Source organism: Macrosteles quadrilineatus, unplaced genomic scaffold, assembly GCF_028750875.1.
Source record: "Macrosteles quadrilineatus isolate MER2022 unplaced genomic scaffold, UCM_ALF_1.0 Scaffold_1__1_contigs__length_201487025, whole genome shotgun sequence".
In the NCBI taxonomy this organism is placed as follows: domain Eukaryota; kingdom Metazoa; phylum Arthropoda; class Insecta; order Hemiptera; family Cicadellidae; genus Macrosteles; species Macrosteles quadrilineatus.
The window spans coordinates 149,404,939-149,422,260 of NW_026542594.1; the positions used below are offsets into that span (position 1 = coordinate 149,404,939).

General features: G+C 34.3%; 1 protein-coding gene across 7 annotated transcripts in view; it reads right to left on the reverse strand.

The window, feature by feature from the left end:
• LOC128987315 (uncharacterized) overlaps positions 1-17,322 on the reverse strand; it is a 168,233-nt gene that overhangs the window by 74,425 nt on the left and 76,486 nt on the right. For 6 of the 7 annotated variants that reach the window (XM_054408111.1, XM_054408128.1, XM_054408120.1 and 3 more), the window contains one exon: positions 6,347-6,541. The exons of the other annotated variant lie outside the window; for it this stretch is intronic. In XM_054408111.1, coding sequence (XP_054264086.1) covers positions 6,347-6,541 — 195 coding nt within the window. The remainder of the gene's footprint in view (positions 1-6,346; positions 6,542-17,322) is intronic. 7 annotated transcript variants of the gene reach the window in all.

Here is a 17,322-nt window from a genome sequence, read left to right on the forward strand (position 1 = left end):
AAACATATGTTATTTGTCATCTTCCCCTTGAGCTTGGAGTCCTAATCTTTTTTTTATAAATCTATTATTTCTTCTCTTTATACCCTTGTCTTTAATAGAAACTAAATAAGATCTGGGTTGTTGAAGTTTCTTCTCTATTACTCCTTCATCCCATGTTTTATTGAATACATCTTGAACCCATACTTCCTGCCCTTCAGTAAAGCTATCTTCACGGTTTAAAGACTTTCTATCATAATGTGACTTTTGTGCTTTCTGAGTTTCTATCATTTTTTTCTTTAGATCTGCTTGCTATGCAAAGATCGTCGAAATAAACTGACACTCCTGGTATATCACCAAAGTATTTACTTACAAGCCTTTGAAACATTTCAGGCATACAAGACAGACCAAAAGGAGCTCTCAGAAATTTATATGTTCCAAATACAGTTGCAAAAGAACAAAGGTTACTTGATTCCTCGTCTAAGCGTACATGATAAAACCCATCCTTTAAATCTAAGATGGAGAAATGAGTTTTGTTGTTTAGCATAGGAGAAATTTCATTCAAAGTTGGAATTGTGAACTTCTCTTGCACAATATTTTTATTTAACTCTATTGGATCAATACAAATTCTTAAGGACCCATTGGGCTTTTCCACCACAACAACATTACTTACCCAATTTACTGGTTCTTCAACAGGTTGTATGATGCCTCTTTTCACAAGAGAGTCCAAGGTCTCTTTAAACTTATCTTTAATTTTTAGAGGTAGCCTCCTTGCAGTACTAATTGTGGGTTGTGCGCCCTCTTTTATTTTGATTTTACATTTATCCGGGAAACAGCCTAATCCTTCAAAAACATCTTTATTTTCCTCAAAGATTTTTAACTTCTCTTTCTCTAGGTCGGTATTACAACCATTTTCATTTCTGACACTGTCAATTCGTTTTAGTAGGTTAAATTTAATACATGTTTCAAGTCCTAAAATAGGTACTGTGTTTTCATTTTTTACAATTAAAAAAACTAACTACATCAATCTTTTGATCGGTTTCAATTTGAACATCGATTATACCACAAGGCTTAATGGAAAACCCCCCAAATGACTGCAATGTGGTGTTACAAGGCTTCAATTTACTAGGCAAGTTTAGATTTCTTAAATAGCGAAATGGCAATACATTGACATCTGCCCCACTGTCAAGTTTGAATTTTATTTCTTTGCCTTCTACCAGAAGAGTCTTATACCAAGCGTTTTTATTTTTTATGCTATCAACCACACAAAGGCTATTAATGTCTGATTCATGATTGTCTTCAACTGACATGCTGTTATCACAAACATTTTGCAAATTATTACATTGTTTTGAACCAAGGAATTTATTATTATTTCGGCAAACACTAGCAAAGTGGTTTGGCTTACCACATTTTTTACAGATTCTTCCTATTGCAGGACACATTCCATGATGGATACCACCACATCTATAACAATTATTAGTTTCGCATACCTGTCTGTTGTAACCTCCTTGTGACGTGTTATACCCCTGCTGCTGCTGCTGATTAAAACGTCGTATTGCACTCATGCCCTGTCCATCTGTAAATTTAGAATTCACGACCGTGTCAACTTCAAAATTGTTTTGATCTGTTTTACCTTTATTATTGACAAGTCGCACATTTTTTTCTGCAAGTTCAGATGCTTTACAGAAGTTGATTACTCTATCAAAACTTGTATCTTCTCTTAGTAGTTTTTCCTGCAACTCTTTATTATTCACTCCTAGAATTATAAGTGCTCTCAATATTTTTTCTTCCTGTTCTTCAAACTTGCAACATCTTATTAGATTTCTGAGGTCTGCGTAAAACGAGTCAAAATTTTCATGAGGTAGTTGTTTCCTTGAAAATAAAAGATGAATGCTCATGGTCATATTTTGTTTTGGTACACAGTGTTTTTCCAATGTCTTCATCACGTTTTCAACAGTTTCAACCACAGACTCATCTTTTATTGAGTTGTACAATTTCAAACCATCTGTCCCCAGTAGATTTTTCAGTCTGGCTAATTGAATTTCCTTACTTTCTTTCGTTGTTTTTGTAGCAATAAAGTAAATGTAGATTTCTTCCTTAAACTGTTTAAATTTGTCTGAAATGTTTCCCTCCGATAGGTTCAGTGGATCTGGTTTATTGAACTCCATAATATTTAAACTTTACTTTCTCTTCTTCTATTTAAACTTTACGACTGCGCCATGATTATAAATTAAAAGTCATAGTTTGGCATTAACTATCTTTATAAAACCAAAAGTAAATATTTACAAACACAACATAAACAAATGAATATTAAACATATGTTATTTGTCAAGCTGTATGAAGCCAAGAAAGTAGGCCTAATTTTTTTGAAAATCTCAGTTTGAAAGAGGTTGTTTCACGTAAGGTTGAGGTTATGATAATAATCACTATCTCAAACAATGTTAATGTAGCGAGAAAAGTAGCTTAAATTCCGCTACAGCTACTTTAAAAATGTAGCTAGCTATAGCTAAAGCTACAAAATCTTAAAAGTAGCGTAGCTACAGCTAACGCTACAAAAAAAGTAGCGCGCTACTGTAGCGTCGCTACTTGTAGCGCGCTACTTCCCAACACTGCTATTAACATAGGTGGTATGGAAAGACCCAGGCCCGGGACCGATTTACTTTTTCATTTTGATGTGCACAGTGGCTAAAAACACTATTGGTTCAGATTGTTATACAGGGTGATTGATATAAGTGTGCCAGCTGTTTTATTCGAAAACCATAAGAGATATCAAAAAAAGTTAAATGGTAAAAGCCTTGGACTTTTTATTTAAAAAATTGTAGTAAAGTTGAAAAAATTATTTTAGCCGCCATTTTTCCAATATGGCCGCCAACTTTGATTTTTCTTATGGAACATCCTGTATTTTATGATGCTGGTAGAAAATGTAATTTTAAGACGATTTTATTCTTGTAATTTTTTTCATAAACCTATCCGTTTCAAAGATAATAATGGTTAAAGTTTTGAAATTTTTGCATGAGAAAGAGTTTCGATACAGGCCTAAGCAAGCATGCCAGCTGTTTTATTCGAAAACCATTCAAAATTTCACAACTTAAACCATTATTATCTTTGAAACGGTTAGGTTTATGAAAAAAATTACAAGAATAAAATCGTCTTAAAATTACATTTTCTACCAGAATACATCATAAAATACAGGATGTTCCATAAGAAAAATCAAAGTTGGCGGCCATATTGGAAAAATGGCGGCTAAAATAATTTTTTCGACTTTACTACAATTTTTTAAATAAAAAGTCCAAGGCACTTACCATTTAACTTTTTTTATATCTCTTATGGTTTTCGAATAAAACAGCTGGCACACTTATATCAATCACCCTGTATACATATAACAATAGTACGTGGACGCGATTAATTTTTGTCTGATTTTCATGAGATTTTGGTAGAAGGTTTAGGGTGTGAGAAACTTAATGTAATGAGATTGAGTTTTAATTCTTAATATTGTAAATTTAAAATTCCTATGCCATTCTTATAAACATTAAGATAACTGTTGTAGTTTGCTTGTTTATGGATATATCTTGTCCAAAATTTCGCGAATTTTATTTATTTTACCCTATACTAAACATTTTGTAGAGAAACACTTTTTACTCATCCCAAAGCAGCAAACCTAATTACTTGTTAAATCATAAAAATCTAATGTTGTTCAAGCTGGGAAATAAATTTGTTTTGTGTATGGAAATATTTTAGTAGGAATCCAGATAAGGAAATTGAAAGTTTCCTTCATCAGCAGGTTTTCTGCGGTGGGGGTAAAACGAAGTGTCACTAAGGCCTCGTTCACACGTATCGACTTTCTGCCGTGCGCCGTGTACGGCACGACGTCGTGTTTATTCAATAGCATTGCTGTAAATGCAACTGTTCACACGTATCGACCACGGCGCCGCGCCGTCCACGGTGGCCGTGGACATCACGACATCCATCAAGCGACGACGCGGCGTCGGGCCGTACTCAACCTCTTGAACACCATGGTCTCTTATGGACACGTTCACACAGGTCGACACGGGGCCGTCCCGACTCGGTCTAGCGCATGCGCAGACGTTGTTTATTTCAGTGTCTTCGTGGATTCGAGAGGTGTAGTACATCCATCAAAAAAGGCGGAATCTTCCACTTTTGTAAAAATTTTTTAAAAATAACTTATGTGAACAGTTCACAAGTTCATAGTAATATTTGCTATAAAACATTAGTTTTCAAACAGTGAAGTCATGCCTTAAGATGGACCACAAAGCTCGTTTGTAAAGATAAACCAGATTTATTTGGAAATGAAGTCAGCTTACATAATTTGTATGATACATAACATACACCTTTTAGCGCAAAACCTGAGAGTAAGGCATCGGGTACGATACAAGCGGCGAGTAGTGAGCGGCACGTAAGCGGCGGTGGTGGCTACGATACGAGCGGCACTTTTATAACGCTCATGAAATTTCCCCAGTTTTGAGTCAGTTTAGTCGAAAATGGTAAACTATGCTTACCTGCAAGACGTATTGCAACTATTGTTACTATCTGACAATTGTTTGTCTTTAATGAAAAACTTAGTTTTTAGAAAAACCTTAACCCTAACTTTGTTCCATACTTTTATGGTGACTGAAGTGTTTTAAAACTTCCGTGCTGGTCATTCCACAAAAATTCCCTGGACTGCACCTCACGTATCGACCCGTATCGCATGTTTGCTGCTGTTTCCCTGTCATTTTAGGCCTAGCTGAAGCATGACTCACCTGAGCGGCGAGCGGCGTTTTCGTGAAAATCGTTTTTGACTTGGAACTATGACCGGCGCTGAGCGAATAAATGAATAAATGATGTAGCAACTTATTTCTGGACTGATGCAACAACAGTTTAAGCATGGATTAAACGGGAAGATAATTGGAATGTATTCGTCAACAACCGAGTGTCAGAAATCACAAGATTAATTTCAAAGCATGAATGGAGAGTTGTTCCCGGAAACAATAATCCAGCTGATCTTCCCTCAAGAGGATGCTCTGTTCAGAGACTACTTGAGTCAAGATGGTGGGAGGGCCCAACTTGGATTACAGCATCTCCAGAAAAATGGCCTCGTCAAGATGAAACTCTATACGATGAGGATGATATTAACAGCAAAAAGAAAAGAACTGTTATTTCTGCTGTTAACAATACTACAGACAATGAGTGGTTGTACATGAATTGTTCAACATATAAGAAAGCTGTTAGAACTATTGGATGGATTTATCGGTTCAAAAACAATACTCTAATGAAGAACAAGACTATCAAAAACTGTGACTTTAATTAAGAAAATGTGTCAAATGTAGAACATGTATCAATCACAAAAGAAACCAGACGAGGAAGACCTATGTGTGTTCCGAAGAGATATAAAAACTAAACTTGAGAACATTACTTAAAAATGGTAGAAACAATTCAACGTAATAACTTCTCTTTAAAATACAAATTGGTTATGAATAGTTTATTAAAGTTCATTTCACGTGTAAAATGTTCCATGAACTTGGTGGGAGGATGTTAGAAGTTGTCAGATAATTATATACAGCTAGTGTAATAATTTGAATCAGCTGTTATATATTTTATTCTCTTTGTACTTGATGTTTCATTGCTAAGATTCAGTTATGATTTAAAAGCTTATTGTTGTGAGTTCAAATTGTAAATAAAAGAGTGTTGAAAGTAGTAATAGCTATCCGATTTAAAGTTTTTTAAAGCTTTTACCAACTTAAATATAATTTAATTCAATATTGATGTGAATTCCAACAAAATCAGAGTTTGCTATCTCTTCTCTATCCAAAATGATAGCCAATATTACAATTACGAACCAATATTGCAACTGATTTTCCACAACATTTGACGGGCTACAAATTTGGATAGAGAAGAGATAGCGACCTCTAGTTTTCACCATCCTTTAAATTTTTGTAAACACTTCAAAATGAGGTGTCACTTGAAGGGGGTTTACATTTAAAATATTTGAGTTGCCTCCCAAATCCCCCTTTTCCCCAAAAGGGGGACACTTAAAAATTTCAAAATCATAAAAAAACTTCCTGCTAAGATTGCACGACCACCCAAAGGATCTCTGTATATTTACTTGGGAAAATATTAGAGCGGGGGGGGGGGGGGGTTGGGGTCTTGACTTTTTATTCACCCTGTATATATATATACAGGAACTAAGTGAACTTAAGTCAGTGACTCTAGTATAACTGTCATTTAGGATGTCAAAAACATAGCTTATTCTAAAGAAATTTGAAATGTATTTTCTCGTAGATAACATTATGGCAAAGCATTTAAAACTAATTGGACTTTTCTAGATGGAATGGTTTTGGAATAATATATCCCAAAGTTATGCTTAGCATACCTTTCATTGATATGGAGTAAGGGAGCTGTTTTGTTTGCTCCTCATTCAAATCAACATAATTTTTTTCTGATTTTGAGTGAGTTGAATTGTCTTGTTTCATCAAACTGCCAGTTGAAGTCTGTTTCTTGGCAAGTTTGTCATCCATACGGACAAGTGTAACACTACACTCTCTTGTGCAACTCCCGCTTTCAGATCCTGTAATTAAAGCAGGATAACAAGTAGCAAAATACTCCCAATACATTTTGTGTTAAGGAAGGGAAACAACACTATTAGCCGGAATGCTCTAGAGTGGAACTCGCAAGGAAGTAAAAATAAGGGAAAAGCCAAAAAGCACGTGGGGAATATCAGTCAAGAGAAAGCAAGTAGTCAAGTGAATCTGTATTTTTAGTGGGGGAAAAAATTGTATAATGTTTTTTCCATCGATTACTACAATTTATACAAGTGTCCAGCCAAAAGGCGGGGCCCCTACACATAAAAAGTGTAAGGGTTTTGTAAATTATGTTTTCCTAGCTTATAAAACAACATATCAAATTACAGTTTGTTTTATTCTGTTTGCTATAACATTGTCTACAATAATGTCCGGTACACTTTTGTTGTAACTGTCACTTTTTGTTCGTTATTTGTATGAAAATGTAAAGATCTGTATATTTTTGGACACGTATGATAAAAGTAAAGCAGATGGCCCTAAATTGTGTATGGTGCAGAAAATTTGTGACATTACCTCAGCCAAAGGCATGGATTTAGTAAGGCTAATAATAAATAGCAGCTGAATGAATTTGATTTTTGTTATTGTTTTGAACTTAATTGTTACGATTATAAAAATAAGACTGTGTATAAAAATACAATTCTTAGAAACAGTCAACTTATTTTAGTTTTATCAAACTTTAAAACTTGAACTCACTAACTTAACAAACTTTACTAATGTCTTTGACTATTAATATAACTAGACATTCCATCCCCATATTAAATTTGTAGCCAGATTCTTTATGAAAATTGTTGTAATTAATTGATGTTAGCCCCGACAGGTTGTGCCGATCTAAATTACTAAATTCTGTTGAATACACAAACTTTTTTACCAATGGAATGACTTATGGTGAGCTATAGCAACTGTTATGACCCGTCAACCTGGTCAGCAACAAAATAATGTATAAACAGAGGCGGCTAAAGGAGGGGGCTTGGGGGCTTGGGATTAGGATTCACATTCTTATTGGTTAAGTTAGAAAAATGAAGTTTAAAAAAATAGTAGGAACCTCAAAGTTTGATATTTGTAAACAAAATTTATTATTTTTATATGGTGTCTAGTTGGGAAAAAACGGGTGAGTCGGGAATGGGAGTGTTTCTAATTAGACCTTCGACACACATTTTGCAGTTTGTACTTGTTGTTGAGGGTCTAATCTGGCAGTATGTCGAAGGTCTAAGTCCCGGAAGGTCTAAGAGTACAGTAAATGCAAAAAACTCATCCACTGATATTGTTTTAGACCTTGCGGGATTAGACCTTGGGCACACAATGTATATCTTCAAAATAAATGTTTATAAAACGAGAGTTACTGAAGGTCTAAGATTCGAGTCCCAGAAGGTCTAAGATTCGAGTGCCGGAAGGTCTAAGATTCGAGTCCCGGAAGGTCTAAGATGCGGGCGGGCATTGCGTCGCCAGAGATGAAGGCTAGGCAGGCAATAACGCAACAGCTTTTAGAGTTGTAATATTCTTAGTGATAGTTTTAATAACTCTCACGTCAATTTTTTTGCTAGCTCGTTATTACAAGTACGATGGAGATATAAAAAATCTTCATTTATATTATATCATTAACTATTGGATACTTTAATTTTTGTTACTTGCATAGTTGCTGGGCCATAACAGTTGCTATAGCTCAGAATAAATCATTACATCAGTTTAAATTGGTAACAAAAAACCATCGTGCAATCGGCAGAAATAAGTTAAATAAGTTCGGCAGAAATAAGTTAAATAAGTTCAGCAGAAATAAGTTAATGTTGGTGTTAAAATAACATCGTTAGTTTCCTTGGTGTTCAGGATTCTGTTTTGTTTATTTCAGCTTAACTTAGCCCATAAACAGTTTCATCCTGACTTTATACCACATATATAGTCAATGTTTCATCTTACTAATATTATAAATCTAAAAGTTTGTGAATTTTTGCGTGCGTGCGTATAAGGCCGGTTCCGAGGCGATCGGTGTGATTTTCCGAGGTCCCCGCTGGTTTCAAGGTCCTGGTGCAGGACCTGAGCGATGCCAGAGAATAATTTTAATATCAATATTAAGTGATTTTGAGCGAGACCTTGGAACCTTAATGGAAAGTTTAAAACTTCTTCACGGAATTTCCGATAGGAACGTAGCGATAGTTTTTACTTGTACACAGTGTGACATGTGACATAAAATGACATTCTCCGCGAAAACCGATTAAAGAACAAGTATCTTGGTTCTATACCTCATAACCGTAATTATTTGTACTCACGTGGGCCTATGAATGTTTATGCATTTTTGGAACGTACTCTACATTAACATAACATGTAAACATGAGTTGTTTATTAGATAAACAGTTTTATTCATGCCATTGTTACTTAAGCAAACTATTCCGATACCCAAATATAAAAAAATAATTACAGTATTAAACACTAGTGGCTTGTAGGGACATAAGTCCCTAAAAAGTTCCAATGTAAAACAATTATTGTATTGTTTAAATAACCTCAGAATCAAATTTTCTTCAGATATCTCAGTACATCACTTTTTTTACAGTTTATTGTTTTTTTTCCTTTATGATAAAAATAATGAAAATAAAAAGGCTTCCCTGATTGAAATATTTGAACTTGTCATCGTCAAATATGAAAAGGTGAATAAAGGTTTGTTGAGATAAGCTTAGTTCTTAGTGAAAACCGCTAAATTAGCACACCGACCAAGTTATTATTTCTATGTTTAGGACTACGCTCATTTTGTAAAGGTTTGACAAAATTAGTGTAAAGTAAAGGCATCCCACTGACATAACTTAACCCTAAATTTGATTCTGTTCGACATTACAAAAACTACTATTAGTCTAGTGTAAATATATTTGGTGGTAATCCTCCTAAGGTGCAATTGACTTTACATATTCTATAAGGAAAATGCCTGATCAAATTCTGATTACTAACTATTTTGCGACTGGTTAGGGTTTCATTAGACCCTAATATAAGACTCTATAGTTGATGATTTATTTAGAATGTATATGCCATTGAAAAAGTTTGTATTATTTGAATTTCTTCTCTAAAGCTACTCATTTAGGAGTTACAGTGTGTTAAAACTAAGAAAAAATTATGTGCCGTGTAAAGACCTACATTCGACGCCATGTATCTCTTAAATGAGTAAGTTTAGAGATAAAATGCTAAGGGTAACAAAGTCTTAAAATTTCATCTAGGTACAGTCTAAAAAGACCTTACAGGGTGTCCACAGAAAATTTTTCATTGATTTCCATGACTTTCCATGACTATCCATGACCATTTACTATCGATTTCCATGACTCACGAACTTTACTCAAAAATTATAATGTAACATACACACACAAAATACTGCCTAGACAAGTTATTTCACAGAAAATACTTAAATATGTATTTAACAGATAACAATAGAGTAATAAATTTTGTAAAAATAATATGGTATTCAAAATATGGAAGGAAAAAAGAAAACGCAGTCTACTCCGTCCCCATAGCTGGTTAGTTCTCTCTACTCTTTCTTTTTTCCTTACTGTATACTTTTTATTATTAATTTTTTATTGAGTTTACAGTGTTTCAAAAAATTAGGTTATCAAAATAGACATAACTTAAGACAAATCAAAACATTATAACAATATTTGTATTGAAGTTTGAGTTGTAATAGTATTTGTGTTGTAAGCTGTAATAAATTTAATTGTTGTGAATTTATGAAAAATTCAGAAAAATGCTACAATAGTCGGCGTTGTGGCCGACTAGAGCATTAAGTCCTGTCAAATCCATCCATTATTGGGGATTTCCATGACTTTCCATGACTTTTTGCCTATTTCCATGACTTTCAATGACCAGAATTTTTTTCCATGACTTTCCCTGACTATCCCTGACTTTCCAGAATGTGGACACCCTGCTTAAGTTAAAAAACATAAAAGATAATGATCCCATGGCACAAAGTTTTAAAATATTTGATGGCCTTTTTAGAATGTGGAAGCAATTTTAAGACTTATTTACTCTTAGCATAAAATATAGGGTCTTCCATAATATAAATCAAAGTTGGGGGCCATATTGGAAAAATGGCTGCTAAATTGTTTTTTTTTTTACTTTTTCTAAAACTGTTTAAATAAAAAATCTAAGACCTCTTTCACACGGTCATGCGGCGATGGGCTATGGGAGTTTTTATAGAAGTTTTTTTTTACACGATGTCCGTCGCGCGCCTGCGCCCTGACTGACAGCGAATTCGCCGAACCGCACGCGAGTTGCCGCCGGATGCACCTACGCCGTCAAGAAGTCTACGCCGGACGACCCGTTGAAGGGCTAGTTCGGCTGCGTCCCGAAAGCCACGAATGTTTATGGCTATAAGCTGGGGGACGAAAACCACAACAATTAGTAAAGGGTCGAAAAGGTTTTAATCCTGGGGACGTAAGCCACGACTGCGAGCCAGGTAGTCAGCTGTCAGGGTGGCAGCTCACAAGGAGAACAAGAAATTTTAGCTCCCTGTTTTGTTTATGCGTCTCAAGCAAATTCGTAAGTCCAATCTGAATCCGCCGTGATATAAAGGTTATAAATATACTTTTGAGCTCTACTACTGTTTGTTATTTTATTCTACTGTTTGGTTATCGTTAGTGTACTGTAGTTGTTCACCGCAATAATTAATTTCAAGCAAATAATAACTCTAGATAAGCTATTACCGTAGATACCACGGTGAAACATAAACCCTGTCCTCACAGGCCAATGATGTATTAAATATATTAATATTTATTCAACAAAATTGGTTGTTAATGTGTGACGGACGATTACTGAAGTACTGAAGTTCAAGTTAGGGAGAATTAACCAGCAAGAGCTTCGGACTGCTCACTCTAAAAATATCTTTTTGGAGTGGACCATCTTGGAGTGAATGAAACATCACGATAATTACAACTCTAAAAGTTGTTGCGTTATTGCCTGCTTGTATAGCCTTCATCTATGGCGACGCAATGCCCGCCCGCATCTTAGATCTTCCGGGACTCGAATCTTAGACCTTCCGGGACTCGAATTTTAGACCTTCCGGGAATCGAATCTTAGACCTTCCAGGACTCGAATCTTAGACCTTCCGGGAATCGAATCTTAGACCTTCCGGGATTCGAATCTTAGACCTTCCGGGACTCGAATCTTAGACCTTACGGGACTCGAATCTTAGACCTTCAGCAACTCTCATTTTATAAACATTTATTTAAAAAATATTCATTGTGTGCCCAAGGTCTAATCCCGCAAGGTCTAAAACAGTATCAGTGGACCTTCGACATACTACCAGATTAGACCCTCAGCAACAAGTACAAACTGCAAAATGTGTGTTGAAGGTCTAATTAGACCTTCTGGGAATTAGACCTTCAGTAACTGATCCGTCGGGAATAAGTATAGAATTTTAAATCGGTCTTGAAAAGTCAGGATTTAGTCTTTATTTTGATATGAAAGTCGGGTATTTTAATGATTTTGCCGCGATCATCGCAGTGTGACGCCAATGACGTTTCCGTGGCAGCGGGAGTAAATGATGATGCCTACACGGCCGCGGGAAATGATCATAATTTTGCCGCAATCGCGAACGGCGACGATGACGTCCGAGGCAGTTAATGGTGATGTCTACTTGGTCGTAGAAGATTTTCATCTTCCAAAAAATCCAAATTGGCTAGTTAGAATTTTTTATTGCTTCATTTTTTCTTATTTTGGTCAAGCCCTGCTACAAGTCCAAAATTAATTAATTCAAGCCCTCTTACACTTCAATCAAAATTTAGCCCAAACTAAATCCATATACTCAAACTCAACATGTGGCCCAAGTCAAAAAAAAAAAAAAAAAAAAAAAATACAAGAACTAAACTATGATTACTGTTGCAATTCAAATACAAACAAGAAAAATTCTAAACTTTCTGAATGTTTGAGTTTTTTCAAGAAATCTAAACAATTTGAGACATTGAATTCGCAAATAAACAATTTAAAAAACAACTAAAGCAAACGCAATGTAGCCTCAAACTCAAAAAGTAACCGGCTAAATAGGTTTTTGAGAAACAAAGCTAAAAATATTGTCAATGTGAAAAATAAAAAGAAGCATAAACATTTGGATGGTGAAATTAGAACTGTTTACGATTTGGGCAACAATTCCCAATAAGTGTTTCTGCCGTCGGCGAACACCAATCTACTAATAGTTGGATATCAACAATATCTTATGGAGGTAAGTTGAACTATAGACGAAAATATATAATAACCTCTCCCATTACAGCCTGTTGTAGTAGCTTTCGTGTACGGTCACAAAGTTAAGATTAAAGGAGGAAGTGTTTTATATTTTTACAACTTTAACTGATTAAAATCCTAGCCAATTCATTCCTTTCTACATAACATCACCTTTGTCAGGGAAATGTTGACTTTTTATTGAGTTGTAAATCTAGTCTACAACATGTATACGAGATGTTTATTAAAATGATGAAGAAATAAAATAAACATTATTGTTTCTGGTGTTTATTGAAAAAATCCTGTAAACGATAGGTCTAAATGAAAATGTGTATAATAAAATGTTATTTGTGTTTTGTGTCAACTGTATGTGTGTTTTATTTACTTATTTCATCAAAAGAAACTGAGGTTTGTGTAAGCATAGAACTTGAATCACTCTAATGTAAGTTAAGCTAAACAGATTATTCAGTTTAGGCTAGAAATCTATAGTTTTTGCATTTTATTTGCATATCACAATTTCCTGTTAAAATGTTAGGGCAGATAAATTATTTACTAATGGCTTCTTAGTTAATTATTTTACAACACTTCCACTAGTTCTATGAATATCACCTATTTGACAGTATGCTATTATTATTTTCTGTATAAAATAAAAAAAAAATATTATCATACAGTAGAGTCCCGCAAACTTGGCACTCGATTACCCGGCAGTCTGGATAACTCGGCCATCACCTAGCTCAGAAAATTAGTGATTTTTTGAGTCTGAGTTCAACATGGACTCAAGTCAAATCATTCGTAACTCCTAAAAAGGATTTGTTGTACTATATCTGATGACTTAATACTGACTTGTATTAAAAATATAAATAAAGAAGGCAGGTAAAAGGCTTAAAAATGTTATTGTTTTTATTTTTAACCCTAGTTCCTGATAACCCGGCATTTCACAAACTCGGCACCCTTCCAGTCAACACTACGCTGAGTTTGCGGGACTCTACTGTATTATCGTATAGGTTACTGTCAATAAATACGTTATGAAAAACCGATACAGTCATAAATCTGGATTATTAGAACAAAATTTACGACAGAGCGAGTGCAAACACAGGTATGAGATACTGTACTGCTGCACCCGCCCGCAAGGGGAGGGAGACTGGTATCACTTTTCAAGTGCTAGTGGGTTAGCCCTTCTATGTTTGTAGTCCTGGTTTTGTCTATGTGTCTGGATGTGTACAGAGCTAGGGACTACACCTGTGGTCCGATTTTCATGAAATTTGATGTGTAGGTTCTAATCTTATCCAAGGTATCTCCAGGGTTTTTTTTCATTTTTTTGAAATTTTGATTTTTAACACGTTGACTGCGGCCTACTGCTATAGCAGTAGCGTTGCACTGGCACTGCTCGCGGCCTACTGCTATAACAGTAGTGTAATCGCCCGCCAAATATTGCGTCTGTCTAAACCCAGCACTCGGCCAACGACAATGTGATTGTTGCCAGGCTGTAGCTTAGAATACGAGCTTTATTTTAGTGTAGGGTGGTACTAAACATTCCCGTAAAATCCCGTCTGGCAATAATTTTGTCCTGTTTTTAGAGAATTTCCCTATTCGAGCCATATTACAAAGACTCTGGTTATCGATCCAGGCAGTGCTGCTACCTATGGGTGTTTCAGTGAACTACGTCCACTTTCGGGGTAACACAGAACAATCTCCACTGCTCTTTTGTGATTCCGATTCGTCTTACTGAGATATTTCAATGCCAATAGCGATCACTGATTCAGTAGCGTGCCGGGGCTCTGCCCGCAGTTTAGGGAGCGCCATAGTGAAGGTTTTCAGCAGTCAACGTGCTAATGTTGATTTCCCCATAACAACCCATAAAAGAACGGGAAAATTGGATTCTCTCAAAAATGGCCCGAACGATTTTGATAAGAATTTAGTATGTTGTAGCCCTTTAAATGTTGAACAAAATGGTATGACCCACATTTCTTTAAAAATTACGGTTCAAAAAAAGTTATTGTAAATTATGTAATTTTCCCATAAAAACCCCATAAAATAACAAAAAATATGGTTTTAGAAAAAAAGCCGGTTTCGATTTAACTTAGTATGTAATAACCCTTATTTAACCCTCAAAACACAAAATTTCCCAATTTCTCTTAAGACCCTTTTAAAGAGCTTAAAAAAAACAAATAATTTAGTATATAAAAGTATTTTTGTTCGGTTACTAGTAACGGAGAAAATTTAATAAAAAATTGTTAATTTAAAATTCCCATGTTATTCTTATGGAGAATATTGTCAAATGTGTAGTTTGCTTGTTTTTATGGATATATTTTGATCAAATTTGGCAAATGTATTTATTTTGTACTAAACTATCAATATTTTACTCAAAAACACACTTTATTAGTTTCCTTGTAGCAGCAAACCTAGGTACTCGTTAAACCTAAATGTTATTAAAATAGATTTAACTGAAAATCAATTCAATTTTTTGTAATTTTGATTTTTAAATAACAAAAAAAAATAAGATTTTCTCAAAAATAGCTCAAACGATTTTTTTAAATATTTAGTATGTTTTAGTCCTTTCCATACAAATTCCAAACAAAATTGTACAAATCCCATTTCCGTAAAAATTACGGTTAAAAAGTTATTGTAATTTATGTTATTTTCCCAATAAAAACATTAAAATAACAAAAGAAATTGATTTTTGGAGAAAAGCTGGTTTTGATCAAAACTAATATGTTATGGTCCTAATAATTCTAAAAAAATAGTAGAACACCCCATTGCTGTAACAATTACGGTTCAAAAGTTGTTACAACTTTATTGATTTTTATCTATAAAATATATTTACTCTCACCGCTTACCCATGATAAAGGTTGTTGACAAGCTTATAGGAGAAAGTATGTGTCAGAACGCTGATACCATTTATTATCAGCTTGTGTGCATCGTAGGGGAAATCTACGCATACTGTGCAAAATCCCATAATAAATTAAAATAGGCCAAAAAAATGAGCACAAAAAATGAATATTTAAAAATAAAAATAAAATAACATTGGCCTTATAGGTTGCCATGAAGGGACGGTTAGTGACGAAATAAGAACAAATTATAAACAGAAAATTAAAACAGATGGAAGAAATTCCAATCACATGTTTTAATTTACACCTTGGGTGAAAATAGAAAAGTCTATATGGTAGGCCTACAATAGATATTTTTGGTTGATTTTTCACGCTAGGCACGAGCCTGGGATTGTTTTTCACATTACTTCAGGCTAGACCTAGGGGTTGCGGCATTATCACTTAGATAAAATCCATTGGTGACTTGGCGGGGATTGAACCCGGGACCTCAGGGACAGAAGTCCCGCGCTCTAACCACTACGCCAGCTCGCTCCCTCCAATTTTTTTTAGATTTTTCCACCACTGGACGACCTCAAGTTATAATTATTCTGTTTTCGCTCGTCACAGCCCACCGAATAATAAAAATGTACAATAATTTTAATTTGTTTATTGAAGATCCATATCATAAAGAATGACTTGCCTACCTCAAGCAGGTTACAATTATTACAAAAAAAATAGCTAAGGCTATTTCAAATTCATTCTGACAAAACTGTTTTGACTCTTGTTTGCTATCTGACTGTAAGGATACACATTCCACTTTTGTATTATATTATAATATATATATATGATATTTGTATTACAAGTAATTAGAGATACAACAAATTTTGACACACAAATTGCAGTATATCATGCTTATTTTGCTTCAATTATGAATTACGGACTTATTTTATGGGGATCGTATAGTGAAAGCGCTCAAAAAAGTGTTTATTCTTCGAAAAAGGGCAATTAATTAGACATATAGCCAAGGTTCCTCCAGATACACATTGCCAAGAATATTTCAGTTGATTCAAAATTCTCACTTTATACAGCTCTTATATTTATTATATTTCAATGATGGTCAAGAGTAACTTGGATATACTTATGGAGAGTCAGCCCTCTCACAACCATGATACAACATAAAAAAAATTAATAAAGCCAATGCAACATAGACTAAAATTATTTCATTTATCCCCACAATATATGGGACCCAAAATTTATAATAAGCTGCCTTCAACAATAAAAGAAATCGATTGCATATTGAAATAAAAAAAAAACACTTAAGATATGGCTTCTGGAGAAGGAGTTATTTTCACTGGAAGATTTCCTAACAAATGTATAATTATTATTAAGTATTCAATATTATGATTGTTGTTTTGTTACAATAGATTTTAGTTTGATGACAAATCACCTGTCAATCATTCATGTAATGTGATGATAATAAATAAATAAAAATAAAATAAATAAACTGAAGGATCAGCTGTTATTAAATTACAATTCATAATTTTAACTCCTAATAAAGTACAAAAAAATAAAATAAATAATAATAAGAAAGTTCGTCTGCATCACTGGATTGCTGAAAGTGAACAAAAACCAATCAAACGCTAGGGGGCAAGGCTCAAAACAAAATTACCTTTTTTAGTTACCATCTTGTTCCTTCGGTAGATCATAATCAATGAAACTAAATCATAAAAATCGGTAAAGTAGAATGTTTGAAAAAAGGATATTACAGAGAAAACCATATA